The sequence below is a fragment of the Oncorhynchus masou genome, chromosome 19, assembly GCF_036934945.1.
Source record: "Oncorhynchus masou masou isolate Uvic2021 chromosome 19, UVic_Omas_1.1, whole genome shotgun sequence".
Taxonomy (NCBI): domain Eukaryota; kingdom Metazoa; phylum Chordata; class Actinopteri; order Salmoniformes; family Salmonidae; genus Oncorhynchus; species Oncorhynchus masou.
This window is the reverse complement of record NC_088230.1, coordinates 37926501-37944521: the sequence shown is the minus strand read 5'-3', so window position 1 is coordinate 37944521 and position 18021 is coordinate 37926501. Positions and strand designations below refer to the sequence as shown.

General features: G+C 47.2%; 1 protein-coding gene across 2 annotated transcripts; it reads left to right on the top strand.

The window, feature by feature from the left end:
• Positions 1 to 517: 517 nt before the first annotated feature.
• On the top strand, positions 518 to 16747 carry LOC135506246 (translation initiation factor eIF2B subunit beta). Of its 2 annotated transcripts, none has more exons than XM_064925767.1 (8): positions 518 to 772; positions 1089 to 1209; positions 6841 to 6992; positions 7418 to 7581; positions 11939 to 12034; positions 12360 to 12497; positions 12683 to 12749; positions 13970 to 14036. In XM_064925767.1, the coding sequence occupies exons 1-8, from the start codon at positions 601 to 603 to the stop codon at positions 14017 to 14019; spliced, it is 960 nt and encodes a 319-aa protein (XP_064781839.1). In that variant the 5' UTR covers positions 518 to 600; the 3' UTR covers positions 14020 to 14036. The 2 variants fall into 2 exon arrangements, with proteins under 2 accessions (XP_064781839.1, XP_064781838.1); XM_064925766.1 differs by lacking the exon at positions 13970 to 14036 and adding an exon at positions 16539 to 16747 and having other exon boundaries at positions 519 to 772.
• Positions 16748 to 18021: the final 1274 nt, after the last annotated feature.

Sequence of the window (18021 nt, the reverse complement as noted above, 5' to 3'; positions counted from 1 at the left end):
AATATACCTGCTGGAGCACGTGCTACGAGTGGGTGCTGCTATGGTGACCAGTGAGCTGAAATAATGCAGGGCTTTACCTAGCAAAGGCTCATGACATAGATACTCTTCTAGAAAGTAAATGGTTTTGGTTAAATGTCTATTTCATGCGAAAACTGGTGAAATCTATTTTTATGAAATCGGAAAATATTACAAGATGTCCTTTCTAATAATTTTGTCCAATCAGCATTGGACTAGAATAATGTACCGGAAGCATCCTCCTTTCACGCGCAATCTGGTTCCGGTTCACGTTACTTCCCTATGCAAATGATTTACGACCATAGAGAGAGATAGAGTACTCCTCTTTATATTTGTTCCACTACGGCATCTGTGAGAGCATGGGCAGCGTCATTGAGGCTACAACCCATAGGAAGCCTCACCCAATGAACTACTTTAAAATATCGGAAGCATGGCGGAAGCCCTAAATGGCACTGCCCGTGCTAAAAGTTCATGCTAAAATAACCTTTTGGCTACTAGAGATCTCTATCATTTTCTATGTCGACAACATCAACTTGTTTTGATAAAGCATCGAGTTAAGGTCAGCTGGTGAATTCAGATAACAGTATGCCCGGGGCTGACAAAGAAGCAGATTTAACAGAGCGAATTGAGGCTTTTCTGGCGGATTTAAAGCGGGGAGGTTGTGGGACAGGACCGATCCGAGGGTCGGGAGAAACCGCCAGAGAAACCACTGCTTTGCTCCGGAAAGTAACAGCCCAGGCACGATGGAGCAGCGCAGGTAACGGTATCTAAAGTCTTATAGTTAATAGGAAAATGTTGAGTTTATTCGATAGCTTAACTTTCGGGTAGTTAGCTAGTTAATTTACCTCCTAGCTAACGTTAGTATATCTGCCACGGGTTATTTTTTTTTTATCAAATCGATTTCACTTCTATTGTAGTTTTCCATGTCAACGTGAACTGCTACGATAGACTGTCATTTCGTCTGTAATTGTTGAAACGGGTCCAATGGGCTCGTGAGTGTCTAATGTCTAAAAACACAATTCACTACTAGGAATGATGTTTGATAAAATATATCCTCTTGTATTTGATGATAGGCGACCTGATGGAAATTATTCGCAAGGAAGGGAGGAGAATGACAGCCGCCCAGCCGTCTGAGACCACCGTGGGCAACATGGTACTGCGCGTCCTCAAGATCATCAGGGAGGAGTATGCCAGGTGAGTTTATCAGGGAGGAGGAGTATGCCAGGTGGGTTTATCATCAGGGGGGAGGAGTATGCCAGGTAGGTTTATCACCAGGGAGGAGTATGCCAGGTAGGTTTATCACCAGGGAGGAGTAGGCCAGGTAGGTTTATCACCAGGGGGGAGGAGTAGGCCAGGTAGGTTTATCACCAGGGAGGAGGAGGAGTAGGCCAGGTGGGTTTATCATCAGGGAGGAGGAGTAGGCCAGGTAGGTTTATCACCAGGGAGGAGGAGGAGTAGGCCAGGTGGGTTTATCATCAGGGAGGAGGAGGAGTATGCCAGGTGGGTTTATCATCAGGGAGGAGGAGGAGTAGGCCAGGTGGGTTTATCATCAGGGAGGAGTAGGCCAGGTAGGTTTATCACCAGGGAGGAGGAGGAGTAGGCCAGGTGGGTTTATCATCAGGGAGGAGGAGGAGTATGCCAGGTGGGTTTATCATCAGGGGGGAGGAGTATGCCAGGTAGGTTTATCACCAGGGAGGAGTATGCCAGGTAGGTTTATCACCAGGGAGGAGTAGGCCAGGTAGGTTTATCACCAGGGGGGAGGAGTAGGCCAGGTAGGTTTATCACCAGGGAGGAGGAGGAGTAGGCCAGGTGGGTTTATCATCAGGGAGGAGGAGTAGGCCAGGTAGGTTTATCACCAGGGAGGAGGAGGAGTAGGCCAGGTGGGTTTATCATCAGGGAGGAGGAGGAGTATGCCAGGTGGGTTTATCATCAGGGAGGGGTGGGTTTATCATCAGGGAGGAGTAGGCCAGGTGGGTTTATCATCAGGGAGGAGGAGTAGGCCAGGTGGGTTTATCATCAGGGAGGAGGAGGAGTAGGCCAGGTGGGTTTATCATCAGGGAGGAGGAGGAGTATCATCAGGGAGGAGGAGTATGCCAGGTGGGTTTATCATCAGGGAGGAGGAGTATGCCAGGTGGGTTTATCATCAGGGAGGAGGAGTAGGCCAGGTGGGTTTATCATCTAGGGAGGAGGAGGAGTAGGCCAGGTGGGTTTATCATCCAGGGGGTTTATCATCAGGAGGAGGAGTATGCCAGGTGGGTTTATCATCAGGGAGGAGGAGTATGCCAGGTGGGTTTATCATCAGGGAGGAGGAGTATGCCAGGTGGGTTTATCATCAGGGAGGAGGCCAGGTGGGTTTATCATCAGGGAGGAGGAGTATGCCAGGTGGGTTTATCATCAGGGAGGAGGAGTATGCCAGGTGGGTTTATCATCAGGGAGGAGGAGTAGGCCAGGTGGGTTTATCATCAGGGAGGAGGAGTAGGCCAGGTGGGTTTATCAGGGAGGAGGAGGAGTATGCCAGGTGGGTTTATCATCAGGGAGGAGGAGTATGCCAGGTGGGTTTATCATCAGGGAGGAGGAGTATGCCAGGTGGGTTTATCATCAGGGAGGAGGAGTATGCCAGGTGAGTTTATCATCAGGGAGGAGGAGTAGGCCAGGTGGGTTTATCATCAGGGAGGAGGAGGAGTAGGCCAGGTGGGTTTATCATCAGGGAGGAGGAGGAGTATGCCAGGTGGGTTTATCATCAGGGAGGAGGAGGAGTAGGCCAGGTGGGTTTATCATCAGGGAGGAGGAGGAGTATGCCAGGTGAGTTTATCATCAGGGAGGAGGAGTAGGCCAGGTGGGTTTATCATCAGGGGGGAGGAGTATGCCAGGTGAGTTTATCATCAGGGAGGAGTATGCCAGGTGGGTTTATCATCAGGGAGGAGGAGGAGTAGGCCAGGTGGGTTTATCATCAGGGGGGAGGAGGAGTATGCCAGGTGGGTTTATCATCAGGGAGGAGGAGGAGTATGCCAGGTGGGTTTATCATCAGGGAGGAGGAGGAGTATGCCAGGTGAGTTTATCATCAGGGAGGAGGAGTATGCCAGGTAGGTTTATCATCAGGGAGGAGGAGTAGGCCAGGTGGGTTTATCATCAGGGAGGAGGAGTATGCCAGGTGGGTTTATCATCAGGGAGGAGGAGTATGCCAGGTGGGTTTATCATCAGGGAGGAGGAGGAGTAGGCCAGGTGGGTTTATCATCAGGGAGGAGGAGGAGTAGGCCAGGTGGGTTTATCATCAGGGAGGAGGAGTATGCCAGGTGGGTTTATCATCAGGGAGGAAGAGGAGTAGGCCAGGTGGGTTTATCATCAGGCAGGAGGAGGAGTAGGCCAGGTGAGTTTATCATCAGGGAGGAGGAGTATGCCAGGTGAGTTTATCATCAGGGAGGAGGAGTAGGCCAGGTGGGTTTATCATCAGGGAGGAGGAGGAGTATGCCAGGTGGGTTTATCACCAGGGAGGAGGAGGAGTATGCCAGGTGAGTTTATCATCAGGGGAGGAGGTGGTTTATCATCAGGGAGGAGGAGGAGTATGCCAGGTGGGTTTATCATCAGGGAGGAGGAGGAGTATGCCAGGTGGGTTTATCATCAGGGAGGAGGAGGAGTAGGCCAGGTGGGTTTATCATCAGGGAGGAGGAGGAGTAGGCCAGGTGAGTTTATCATCAGGGAGGAGGAGTAGGCCAGGTGAGTTTATCATCAGGGAGGAGGCCAGGTGGGTTTATCATCAGGGGGAGTAGGCCAGGTGAGTTTATCATCAGGGAGGAGGAGGAGTATGCCAGGTGGGTTTATCATCAGGGGGAGGAGGAGTATGCCAGGTGGGTTTATCATCAGGGGAGGAGGAGTATGCCAGGTGGGTTTATCATCAGGGAGGAGGAGGAGTATGCCAGGTGGGTTTATCATCAGGGGAGGAGGAGTATGCCAGGTGGGTTTATCATCAGGGAGGAGGAGGAGTATCAGGCCAGGTGGGTTTATCATCAGGGAGGAGTATGCCAGGTGGGTTTATCACCAGGGGGGAGGAGTATGCCAGGTGGGTTTATCATCATATGCCAGGTGGGTTTAGGAGGAGGAGTATGCCAGGTGGGTTTATCATCAGGGAGGAGGAGGAGTATGCCAGGTGGGTTTATCATCAGGGAGGAGGAGGGAGGAGGAGTATGCCAGGTGGGTTTATCATCAGGGAGGAGGAGTAGGCCAGGTGGGTTTATCATCTGGGAGGAGGAGGAGTATGCCAGGTGGGTTTATCATCAGGGAGGAGGAGGAGTATGCCAGGTGGGTTTATCATCAGGGAGGAGGTGGGTTTAGGAGTATGCCAGGTGGGTTTATCATCAGGGAGGAGGAGTATGAGGTGGGTTTATCATCAGGGAGGAGGAGTAGGCCAGGTGGGTTTATCATCAGGGAGGAGGAGGAGTATGCCAGGTGGGTTTATCATCAGGGAGAGGAGTATGCCAGGTGGGTTTATCATCAGGGAGGAGGAGTATGCCAGGTGGGTTTATCATCAGGGAGGAGGAGTATGCCAGGTGAGTTTATCATCAGGGGGAGGAGTATGCCAGGTGGGTTTATCATCAGGGAGGAGGAGGAGTATGCCAGGTGGGTTTATCATCAGGGAGGAGGAGTTTATCATCAGGGAGGAGGAGTATGCCAGGTGGGTTTATCATCTAGGGAGGAGGAGGAGTATGCCAGGTGAGTTTATCATCAGGGAGGAGGAGGAGTAGGCCAGGTGGGTTTATCATCAGGGAGGAGGAGGAGTAGGCCAGGTGGGTTTATCATCAGGGGGGAGGAGGAGTATGCCAGGTGAGTTTATCACCAGGGAGGAGGAGGAGTAGGCCAGGTGGGTTTATCATCAGGGAGGAGGAGTATGCCAGGTGGGTTTATCATCTGGGAGGAGGAGGAGTATGCCAGGTGGGTTTATCATCAGGGGGAGGAGGAGTATGCCAGGTGGGTTTATCACCAGGGAGGAGGAGTATGCCAGGTGGGTTTATCATCTGGGAGGAGGAGGAGTATGCCAGGTGGGTTTATCATCAGGGAGGAGGAGGAGTATGCCAGGTGGGTTTATCACCAGGGAGGAGGAGTATGCCAGGTGGGTTTATCATCAGGGAGGAGGAGGAGTATGCCAGGTGGGTTTATCACCAGGGAGGAGGAGGAGTATGCCAGGTGGGTTTATCATCAGGGAGGAGGAGTAGGCCAGGTGGGTTTATCATCAGGGAGGAGGAGGGAGGAGTATGCCAGGTGGGTTTATCATCAGGGATCATCAGGAGGAGGAGTAGGCCAGGTGGGTTTATCATCAGGGGGAGGAGGAGTATGCCAGGTGGGTTTATCACCAGGGAGGAGGAGTAGGCCAGGTGGGTTTATCACCAGGGAGGAGGAGTATGCCAGGTGGGTTTATCATCAGGGAGGAGGAGTATGCCAGGTGGGTTTATCATCAGGGGGAGGAGGAGTATGCCAGGTGGGTTTATCATCAGGGAGGAGGAGTAGGCCAGGTGGGTTTATCATCAGGGAGGAGGAGGAGTATGCCAGGTGGGTTTATCATCAGGGGGAGGAGTATGCCAGGTGGGTTTATCATCAGGGGGGAGGTGAGTATGCCAGGTGGGTTTATCATCAGGGAGGAGGAGTATGCCAGGTGGGTTTATCATCAGGGAGGAGGAGTAGGCCAGGTGGGTTTATCATCAGGGAGGAGGAGGAGTATGCCAGGTGGGTTTATCATCAGGGAGGAGGAGGAGTAGGCCAGGTGAGTTTATCATCAGGGAGGAGGAGTATGCCAGGTGGGTTTATCATCAGGGAGGAGGAGGAGTAGGCCAGGTGGGTTTATCATCAGGGAGGAGTATGCCAGGTGGGTTTATCATCAGGGAGGAGGAGTAGGCCAGGTGGGTTTATCATCAGGGAGGAGGAGTATGCCAGGTGGGTTTATCATCAGGGGGAGGAGGAGTATGCCAGGTGAGTTTATCATCAGGGAGGGGGAGTATGCCAGGTGGGTTTATCATCAGGGAGGAGGAGGAGTATGCCAGGTGGGTTTATCATCAGGGAGGAGGAGTAGGCAGGGGGTTTATCATCAGGGAGGAGGAGGAGTATGCCAGGTGGGTTTATCACCAGGGAGGAGGAGTATGCCAGGTGGGTTTATCATCAGGGAGGAGGAGTAGGCCAGGTGGGTTTATCATCAGGGAGGAGGAGGAGTATGCCAGGTGGGTTTATCATCAGGGAGGAGGAGGAGTATGCCAGGTGGGTTTATCATCAGGGAGGAGGAGGAGTATGCCAGGTGGGTTTATCGTCAGGGGGGAGGAGTATGCCAGGTGGGTTTATCATCAGGGGGAGGAGTATGCCAGGTGGGTTTATCATCAGGGAGGAGTATGCCAGGTGGGTTTATCATCAGGGAGGAGGAGTAGGCCAGGTGGGTTTATCATCAGGGAGGAGGAGTATGCCAGGTGGGTTTATCATCAGGGGGGGGAGGAGTATGCCAGGTGAGTTTATCATCAGGGAGGGGGAGTATGCCAGGTGGGTTTATCATCAGGGAGGAGGAGTATGCCAGGTGAGTTTATCACCAGGGAGGAGGAGGAGTATGCCAGGTGGGTTTATCATCAGGGGAGGGGAGTATGCCAGGTGGGTTTATCATCAGGGAGGGGGAGTATGCTTGCTGGGTTTAATCGGGGGGGAGGAGTTGCTTGTGTTCTGTGGGAACTCGACAACAATAGTTGCCATGGCAAGGTGCCAAATGATGCAATAGTTGGAAATGTGAAGTTTTTCTTTCTTCCCCAAGTTGTTTTCTCTCTCCTGTGTGTGTGTGTGTGTGTGTTTTGTATCCCCTAGGTCTCGTGGTAGCAGCGAGGAGACAGACCAGCAGGAATCCCTTCACAAGTTGCTAACGTCAGGGGGGCTGAGTGAGGAGAACTTCAGACAGCACTTTGTTCATCTCAAAGCCAACGTCATAGAGGCCATCAATGAACTCCTCACAGAGCTAGGTAAGACACGTTCACTTAGAACAGTGTTTGCCAACTCTGACCCTCCCAAAGTATTTTTTAAAACATTTTTATGTAGACCCGGACAAGCACACCCTATTCAACTTGTTAACTAATCATCATGCCCTCAATGAGTTGAATCGAGTATGATTGTCCGGGCTGTTGGGGGTACTGGAGGACCCAGAGTTGGGAAAACATTGTCTTAGAGCACACACATACTCCACCATCAGTCTCTCTCTTCTCCACCTCCTTCATAGACCTATTAAGGTCATAGTTCTATACTTGGTTGTGGCTGAAATCCAAATGATTCAAACGAAAGTCTCCTTTAGTTTAAACCAATCGTCTCTGTTGTCTTTACACTACACCTCCCCATGGGTATAATCATGGTCGAGCAGCACTGAGCTAACGGTCTTCTTCCTCTCTCCCAGAGGGCACCACAGACAACATCGCCATGCAGGCCCTGGAGCACATCCACTCCAACGAGGTCATCATGACTGTCGGCCGCTCACGCACCGTCGAGGCCTTCCTCAAAGACGCAGCGAGGAAACGCAAGTTCCACGTCATCGTGGCCGAGTGTGCCCCCTTCTGCCAGGTATCCACCGTTCCTCCATTTCATCCTGATCCGTTCCCATCAACCCTCCCTCCCTCCATCCATACGTTCACCCCTCCCTCCCTCCATCCATACGTTCACCCCCTCCCTCCCTCCATCCATACGTTCACCCCCTCCCTCCCTCCATCCATACCACCCCTCCCTCCCTCCATCCATACGTTCACCCCTCCGTCTTTCCTCTATCCCACGCCTGTATATTCACACACGGGAGCTGGGGATCATGTGACAAATGTAAAAATGTTCTTTTTAAAGTTTAAACTGAAATTTTTTTTTTTTTAATTGTTTAAATGTACGAACGCTGTGCCTTCGAGGAACCCCTCTTCAAGCTAACGAGCAGTCACTCTGGATGAAAACATTCAGTGTATTAATACATATAATAATAATAATAAATAATAATAATACAATAATAATAATTTGGTTGTGTTTATGAAGGTGTTCGGTAACATTGGAATATATTTAAAAAATTTGATTTCAAATTCTACCGTATCAATTTCATTAGTTTATGTTTTATGTAGGCTACATGGGGGAAACACAAAACAATCCAAGTGTTCACTCAATTTAATTTAGTTCGTTACAACTAGGAAACAGAAAGCATACTGTATGAGTTGGAAAACAGTAAAAGCTTATTTTTTTACAACGATAAAATAAAACACAAAGGAAATCATTAGTAGCCTAAACTAGATGATAAGCGCCAAATGTGCTTGATAAATAAAGTCCGCACAAAATTAAATAATGGCATTATAATGAATATAGACCTAAGTGTTGATATGACGGGGGGGGCAGCAATGCAAATTGTCTGAGTAGTCATGTGATTAGATGTTCAGGAGTCTGATGGCTTGGGGGGGTAGAAGCTGTTCAGAAGCCTCTTGGACCTAGACTTGGTGCTCCAGTACTGCTTGCCGTGCGTTAGCAGAGAGAACAGTCAGAACAATTTTTAGGGCCTTCTTCTGACACGGCCTGGTATAGAGGTCCTGGATAGACAGGAAGCTTGGTCCCAGTGATGTACTGGGCCGTACAGGATTTAAATAAACGCTCACAGGCAGTGTCTCCTTGCTCCCTGTGCGTCTCAGTCCCTGATGTACTGTAGCATGTCACATAAACAACCAAAGTTGTTGAGTGCACTGTTGATGTTGTTTGCTTGAAGATGTAAGGCCTGCTCTCTCAGTGAAGACCGTGTTGTGCTGATAATCGTCCCGTAGCATTGGCACCGGCTTTTATTGGTTGGTGGCGCAGGCGCCTGCTCAGTGCATACCGTTCTGGAGGTGCAGGTTCAGACTGAGGCTCAGAAGCAGAATAATCATCAGCGACGTCGTGATTCATTTCTTCCATCGGCGGCGTTTTCATTCAGATCTTGTAGCGACACTAACGGAGCATGTGCATCCGTTCGTCTTGGGTCTTCTTGCCGTGGTAAATTACACACTCTCTCATTGCGCTCCCTAGTAGGCCAGAGTAGACTGATTAGACTTCTGTGATTCGGTGGACTGATAGAGGGTACATACCATGTAGAGATTATATTTTGAGGTAATTATCGGGGTGATTGTCAACTGGGCACGGCACCTTCAACTGTCGGGAGGAGGAGGAGGGGAGCAGGCCCTCCTGCTGGAGGGGAGGAGGAGCTGTCGGGAGGAGGAGGGGAGCAGGCCCTCCTGCTGTCGGGAGGAGGAGGAGGGGGAAAACCATTAAAATGCAGGCCTCTCCTGGTTCCAGTCGGGATATTAAGGAGGAGACTGATTTAGAGGGGGATAGACTGCTTTAGCCCTCCTGTGTTAGCTGTCGGGAGGAGGTGTGTTAGGAGGACTGGAGGTGTGTTAAATAGACTGATTTAGACGGTGTGTTAGACTGATTTAGACCCTCCTGTTAGACTGATTTAGACGGTGTGTTAGACTGATTTAGACGGTGTGTTAGACTCGGGAGGAGGAGGAGGATTTAGACGGTGTGTTAAATAGACTGAGCAAATAGACTGGCCCTCTGATTTAGACGGTGTGTTAGCTGATTTAGGAGGAGGAGGAGACTGCTTTAGACGGTGTGTTATATAGACTGATTTAGACAGGCCCTCCTGCTGTCGGGACGGTGTGTTATATAGACTGGACGGTGTGTTATATAGACAGGCTTTAGACTGTGTTATATAGACTGATTTAGAGGAGTTATAGAGGAGGGTGTGTTATATAGCAGGCCCTCCTGCTGTCGGGAGGAGGAGGAGGAGGGGTGTGTTAGACTGATTTAGGCCCTCCTTTAGACGGTGTGTTAGATTTAGACGGTGGAGGAGGAGGAGGGAGCAGGCCCTCCTGCTGTCGGACTGATTTAGGGGGTTAGCAGGCCCTCCTTTAGACGGTGTGTTATATAGACTGTTTAGACGGGAGGAGGGGTGTGTTAGCAGGCCCTCCTGTGTTATATAGACTGCTTTAGACGGTGTGTTAGGAGCTTTAGAGGTGTGTTATATAGAGCTTTAGGCCCTCCTTATATGGACTGTTTAGACGGGAGGAGCTTTAGAGGTGTGTTATATGGACTGCTTTAGGGAATATGGACTGCTTTAAAATGACATATGGACTGCTTTAGAATATGGACTGCTTTAACGGTGTGTTATATGGACTGCTTTAAATGTGTTATATGGACTGCTTTAAAACTGGTTCCAGTTCTGTTTGTGATATTAAGATTCTTTATGACAGTGTGTTAGACTGCTTTAGACAGTGTGTTATATAGACTGCTTTAGACAGTGTGTTATATAGACTGCTTTAGACAGTGTGTTATGATTTAGACTGATTTAGACAGTGTGTTAGACTGATTTAGACGGTGTGTTAGACTGATTTAGACGGTGTGTTAGACTGATTTAGACGGTGTGTTAGACTGATTTAGACGGTGTGTTAGACTGATTTAGACGGTGTGTTAGACTGATTTAGACGGTGTGTTAGACTGATTTAGACGGTGTGTTAGACTGATTTAGACGGTGTGTTAGACTGATTTAGACTGATTTAGACGGTGTGTTATATAGACTGCTTTAGACGGTGTGTTATATAGACTGCTTTAGACGGTGTGTTATATAGACTGCTTTAGACGGTGTGTTATATAGACTGCTTTAGACGGTGTGTTATATAGACTGCTTTAGACGGTGTGTTATATAGACTGCTTTAGACGGTGTGTTATATAGACTGCTTTAGACGGTGTGTTATATAGACTGCTTTAGACGGTGTGTTATATAGACTGCTTTAGACGGTGTGTTATATAGACTGCTTTAGACGGTGTGTTATATGGACTGCTTTAGACGGTGTGTTATATGGACTGCTTTAGACGGTGTGTTATATGGACTGCTTTAGACGGTGTGTTATATGGACTGCTTTATGTGTTATATGGACTGCTTTAGACGGTGTGTTATATAGACTGCTTTAGACGGTGTGTTAAATGTGTTAGACTGCTTTAGACGGTGTGTTATATAGACTGCTTTAGACGGTGTGTTATATAGACTGCTTTAGACGGTGTGTTATATAGACTGCTTTAGACGGTGTGTTATATAGACTGCTTTAGACGGTGTGTTATATAGACTGCTTTAGACGGTGTGTTATATAGACTGCTTTAGACGGTGTGTTAAATAGACTGCTTTAGACGGTGTGTTAAATAGACTAAATAGACTGCTTTAGTGTGTTAAATAGACGGTGTGTTAAATAGACTGATTTAGACGGTGTGTTAAATAGATTAGTTTCGGACAGGTCATGGACAGAGGGAGGCATGACTTTAAAAATGGCGGAGTAATAAAAAAAACCAATACAATTCATAACCAGTCAAAATGGCTGCTTTCGTGGTTCTCGTGTTAACAGATAAGAGGGAAAAAAATCATTACAATGATGTGAATTCACTCTTCAAATCTGGTCCTGCTTATAACTGCTAGGGGGCAGTGCAGTTCAATCTACCACAGTCTTGGTTACCTACCAGACAGCGCTCACCTAGCTGCTGTCCCCCACCCACTGGTTCTAGATACAGTGCTTTCAGGAAAATATTCAGACCGACCCCCTTGACTTTGTTATATTAAGTCCTTGCTCTCTATAGAATTATATATTTTACGGATTTTTAATGCATTGTTTTTCATTTATTCCACCCGTCCGTCAACCACACATTATTTAATATTTTGTGTACAACTGCACTGTGATTTTAAACATTTCTGTTAGTGATATTTTCTTAACATTAACGATCCCAATTTAATTTAAAAACGTTTTAAATGTCACAACCCCCCCCATACGTTTGAATCTATTGCATGAATTGACTGTCTCAGTCTTGACGTCATTGAATAATGAACATTTTACATTTTGGGAACACACCGTCGTAACGACCCTCCTGCCTCCCTCCCAAGGGTCATGAAATGGCTACTAATCTCTCCAAAGCCAGCATCGAGACCACTGTCATAGCCGACGCCGCCATATTCGCAGTGATGTCCCGAGTGAATAAGGTGAATTTCACACTTTTACTGTTTATGTTGCTTTATTTTGTGATTTAGTGAATTTTTTTATTTTATTTTATTTTTGTGATTTTTTTTTTTGTGATTTTTATTTTTTACACAGACGGAACATTAAGTAGTAATATCGATGCATTTTAATTCAAAATGATTATTTCCGATCTTATTTCATCAAAACAGCTCTCTTGATTTACTCAACAATATGGACTTAAAAAAATAATAATTGTATTTTGTTCACTAGGGACGCTTGTCTATTGTCAATGCAACTAAATTAGTTTTGATTCTGTTCCGTTCCTCCTATTGGTTATCCTCTCACCAGGTCATCATCGGAACACAGACGGTTCTGGCCAATGGCGGGCTCCGGGCGGTCAACGGAACCCACACTGTAGCTCTAGCAGCCAGGCACCACTCGACTCCGCTCATCGTCTGCGCTCCCATGTTCAAGCTCTCTCCTCAGGTACTCACAACCACAGTCATCAGGAGCAGAATAGTGACTTTCTGAATAGAAGTGTGGTTGTCAGTGAGCCCTGCTTCACTGATAGGTGCTCGGTGAGGCCAAGCATCCTCGGACTATGACGTTGTCTGCTGTTATATTCATCACTGTGTGACTTGACTGGTTGGATTTTCGTTTTGTGTTCTCAGTTTCCCAATGAAGAGGACACTTTCCATAAGTTTGTCTCCCCACACGAGGTGCTTCCCTTCACAGAAGGTAAACTTGCATTCTTTGCCCATCCTTTTTTTTCTCACCTGCAGTGCATTATGGGAAACTTTTCAGGCCCCTTGACTTTTTCCACATTTTGTTACATTACAGCCTTATTCTAAAATGTATTTTAAGTATCCTCCCCCCCTCAAGCTACACACAACACTCCATAATGACAAAGCAAAAACATGTTTTAAAAAATTCTATCCAAGGTGAACGTGCACTGTCCCGTGTTCAACATGTGACTTTACTCTGTTTGTTTCTCTATAGGAGAGATTCTATCCAAGGTGAACGTGCACTGTCCCGTGTTCAACATGTGACTTTACTCTGTTTGTTTCTCTATAGGAGAGATTCTATCCAAGGTGAACGTGCACTGTCCCGTGTTCAACATGTGACTTTACTCTGTTTCTCTATAGGAGAGATTCTATCCAAGGTGAACGTGCACTGTCCCGTGTTCAACATGTGACTTTACTCTGTTTGTTTCTCTATAGGAGAGATTCTATCCAAGGTGAACGTGCACTGTCCCGTGTTCAACATGTGACTTTACTCTGTTTGTTTCTCTATAGGAGAGATTCTATCCAAGGTGAACGTGCACTGTCCCGTGTTCAACATGTGACTTTACTCTGTTTGTTTCTCTATAGGAGAGATTCTATCCAAGGTGAACGTGCACTGTCCCGTGTTCAACATGTGACTTTACTCTGTTTGTTTCTCTATAGGAGAGATTCTATCCAAGGTGAACGTGCACTGTCCCGTGTTCAACATGTGACTTTACTCTGTTTGTTTCTCTATAGGAGAGATTCTATCCAAGGTGAACGTGCACTGTCCCGTGTTCAACATGTGACTTTACTCTGTTTGTTTCTCTATAGGAGAGATTCTATCCAAGGTGAACGTGCACTGTCCCGTGTTCAACATGTGACTTTACTCTGTTTGTTTCTCTATAGGAGAGATTCTATCCAAGGTGAACGTGCACTGTCCCGTGTTCAACATGTGACTTTACTCTGTTTCTCTATAGGAGATTCTATCCAAGGTGAACGTGCACTGTCCCGTGTTCAACATGTGACTTTACTCTGTTTGTTTCTCTATAGGAGAGATTCTATCCAAGGTGAACGTGCACTGTCCCGTGTTCAACATGTGACTTTACTCTGTTTGTGTCTCTATAGGAGAGATTCTATCCAAGGTGAACGTGCACTGTCCCGTGTTCAACATGTGACTACTCTGTTTCTCTATAGGAGAGATTCTATCCAAGGTGAACGTGCACTGCCCCGTGTTCAACATGTGACTTTACTCTGTTTCTCTATAGGAGAGATTCTATCCAAGGTGAACGTGCACTGTCCCGTGTTCAACATGTGACTTTACTCTGTTTCTCTATAGGAGAGATTCTATCCAAGGTGAACGTGCACTGCCCCGTGTTCAACATGTGACTTTACTCTGTTTGTGTCTCTGTAGGAGAGATTCTATCCAAGGTGAACGTGCACTGTCCCGTGTTCAACATGTGACTTTACTCTGTTTGTTTCTCTATAGGAGAGATTCTATCCAAGGTGAACGTGCACTGTCCCGTGTTCAACATGTGACTTTACTCTGTTTCTCTATAGGAGAGATTCTATCCAAGGTGAACGTGCACTGTCCCGTGTTCAACATGTGACTTTACTCTGTTTGTTTCTCTATAGGAGAGATTCTATCCAAGGTGAACGTGCACTGCCCCGTGTTCAACGTGACTTTACTCTGTTTGTTTCTCTATAGGAGAGATTCTATCCAAGGTGAACGTGCACTGTCCCGTGTTCAACATGTGACTTTACTCTGTTTGTGTCTCTATAGGAGAGATTCTATCCAAGGTGAACGTGCACTGTCCCGTGTTCAACATGTGACTACTCTGTTTCTCTATAGGAGAGATTCTATCCAAGGTGAACGTGCACTGCCCCGTGTTCAACATGTGACTTTACTCTGTTTCTCTATAGGAGAGATTCTATCCAAGGTGAACGTGCACTGTCCCGTGTTCAACATGTGACTTTACTCTGTTTCTCTATAGGAGAGATTCTATCCAAGGTGAACGTGCACTGCCCCGTGTTCAACATGTGACTTTACTCTGTTTGTTTCTCTATAGGAGAGATTCTATCCAAGGTGAACGTGCACTGTCCCGTGTTCAACATGTGACTTTACTCTGTTTGTTTCTCTATAGGAGAGATTCTATCCAAGGTGAACGTGCACTGTCCCGTGTTCAACATGTGACTTTACTCTGTTTGTTTCTCTATAGGAGAGATTCTATCCAAGGTGAACGTGCACTGTCCCGTGTTCAACATGTGACTTTACTCTGTTTGTTTCTCTATAGGAGAGATTCTATCCAAGGTGAACGTGCACTGCCCCGTGTTCAACATGTGACTTTACTCTGTTTGTTTCTCTATAGGAGAGATTCTATCCAAGGTGAACGTGCACTGCCCCGTGTTCAACATGTGACTTTACTCTGTTTGTTTCTCTATAGGAGAGATTCTATCCAAGGTGAACGTGCACTGCCCCGTGTTCAACATGTGACTTTACTCTGTTTGTGTCTCTGTAGGAGAGATTCTATCCAAGGTGAACGTGCATTGCCCCGTGTTCAACATGTGACTTTACTCTGTTTGTTTCTCTATAGGAGAGATTCTATCCAAGGTGAACGTGCACTGTCCCGTGTTCAACATGTGACTTTACTCTGTTTGTTTCTCTATAGGAGAGATTCTATCCAAGGTGAACGTGCACTGTCCCGTGTTCAACATGTGACTTTACTCTGTTTGTTTCTCTATAGGAGAGATTCTATCCAAGGTGAACGTGCACTGCCCCGTGTTCAACATGTGACTTTACTCTGTGTCTCTATAGGAGAGATTCTATCCAAGGTGAACGTGCACTGTCCCGTGTTCAACATGTGACTTTACTCTGTTTCTCTATAGGAGAGATTCTATCCAAGGTGAACGTGCACTGCCCCGTGTTCAACATGTGACTTTACTCTGTTTGTTTCTCTATAGGAGAGATTCTATCCAAGGTGAACGTGCACTGTCCCGTGTTCAACATGTGACTTTACTCTGTTTGTTTCTCTATAGGAGAGATTCTATCCAAGGTGAACGTGCACTGTCCCGTGTTCAACATGTGACTTTACTCTGTTTGTTTCTCTATAGGAGAGATTCTATCCAAGGTGAACGTGCACTGTCCCGTGTTCAACATGTGACTTTACTCTGTTTCTCTATAGGAGAGATTCTATCCAAGGTGAACGTGCACTGTCCCGTGTTCAACATGTGACTTTACTTTGTTTCTCTATAGGAGAGATTCTATCCAAGGTGAACGTGCACTGTCCCGTGTTCAACATGTGACTTTACTCTGTTTCTCTGTAGGAGAGATTCTATCCAAGGTGAACGTGCACTGTCCCGTGTTCAACATGTGACTTTACTCTGTTTCTCTGTAGGAGAGATTCTATCCAAGGTGAACGTGCACTGCCCCGTGTTCAACATGTGACTTTACTCTGTTTGTTTCTCTATAGGAGAGATTCTATCCAAGGTGAACGTGCACTGTCCCGTGTTCAACATGTGACTTTACTCTGTTTGTTTCTCTATAGGAGAGATTCTATCCAAGGTGAACGTGCACTGTCCCGTGTTCAACATGTGACTTTACTCTGTTTGTTTCTCTATAGGAGAGATTCTATCCAAGGTGAACGTGCACTGTCCCGTGTTCAACATGTGACTTTACTCTGTTTCTCTATAGGAGAGATTCTATCCAAGGTGAACGTGCACTGCCCCGTGTTCAACATGTGACTTTACTCTGTTTGTTTCTCTATAGGAGAGATTCTATCCAAGGTGAACGTGCACTGCCCCGTGTTCGACTACGTTCCTCCTGAACTCATCACTCTGTTCATCTCGAACATCGGCGGCAACGCTCCCTCTTACATCTACCGGCTGATGAGTGAGCTCTACCACCCCGAGGACCACGACCTGTAATGATATGCAGACAATACTCAATAATACAAAATAAAAAAAAGGTTTAGTGTGTTTGGTTTGTCAATGAAATTTGTGAAACCACTTATGTTTTTATACAGTCTTGATTTGCTGTAATTTTTTAAGAATTTGTTTCGGGCTGCGTTCTAATTTTAATAGCGGACATTTTAATGCTTATCACGTCCGCCACGCCGACCCTCAATACGGGGGCCCCTCAGGGGTGCGTGCTCAGTCCCCTCCTGTACTTCCTGTTCACTCATTACTGCGTGGCCAGGCACGACTCCCAACACCATCATTTAAGTTTGCTGATGACAGAGGTAGGCCCGTTCACCGACAACGATGAGATAGCCAATAGGGACGAGGTCAGAGACCTGCCCGTGTGGTGCCGGGACAACAACCTCTCCTTCAATGTGATCAAGACAAAAGGAGATGATTGTGGACTACAGGAAAAGGAGGACTGAGCACGCACCCATTGTCATCTGTAGGGCTGTAGTGGAGCAGGTTGAGAGCTTCAAGTTCCTTGGTGTCCACATCACCAACAAACTAGAATGGTCCAAACACACCAAGACAGTCGTGAAGAGGGAATGACAAAACCTATCCCCCCGTGCTGTCCCAGTCCATCACCGGGCTCAGCCTCCTGACATCCAGGACCTCTATACCGGGCTGTCCCAATTACCTCAATGACCTCCACCGGTGCCCCCGCACATTTTCACATCGACTCTGTACCGGTACCCCCTGTATATAGCTTCCACATTGACTCTGTACCGGTACCCCCTGTATATAGCTTCCACATTGACTCTGTACCAGTACCCCCTGTATATAGCCTCCTCATTGACTCTGTACTGGTACCCCCTGTATATAGCCTCCACATTGACTCTGTACCGGTACCCCCTGTATTTAGCCCCCACATTGACTCTGTACCAGTACCCCCTGTATATAGCCTCCTCATTGACTCTGTACTGGTACCCCCTGTATATAGCCTCCACATTGACTCTGTACCGGTACCCCCTGTATATAGCTTCCACATTGACTCTGTACCAGTACCCCCTGTATATAGCTTCCACATTGACTCTGTACTGGTACCCCCTGTATATAGCCTCCACATTGACTCTGTACCGGTACCCCCTGTATATAGCTTCCACATTGACTCTGTACCAGTACCCCCTGTATATAGCTTCCACATTGACTCTGTACTGGTACCCCCTGTATATAGCCTCCACAATGACTCTGTACCGGTACCCCCTGTATATAGCCTCCACATTGACTCTGTACTGGTACCCCCTGTATATAGCCTCCACATTGACTCTGTACCGGTACCCCCTGTATAT

What these genes read in the sequence shown, in the direction of transcription:
- LOC135506246 (XM_064925766.1), top strand. Translation starts at nt 601, where the DNA reads ATGCCCGGGGCTGACAAAGAAGCAGATTTAACAGAGCGAATTGAGGCT. An exon ending in TGAACTCCTCACAGAGCTAG is followed by an intron (nt 6,993 to 7,417) that starts GTAAGACACGTT and finishes CCTCTCTCCCAG; the next exon opens with AGGGCACCACAGACAACATC. An exon ending in GGTGCTTCCCTTCACAGAAG is followed by an intron (nt 12,750 to 16,538) that starts GTAAACTTGCAT and finishes GTTTCTCTATAG; the next exon opens with GAGAGATTCTATCCAAGGTG.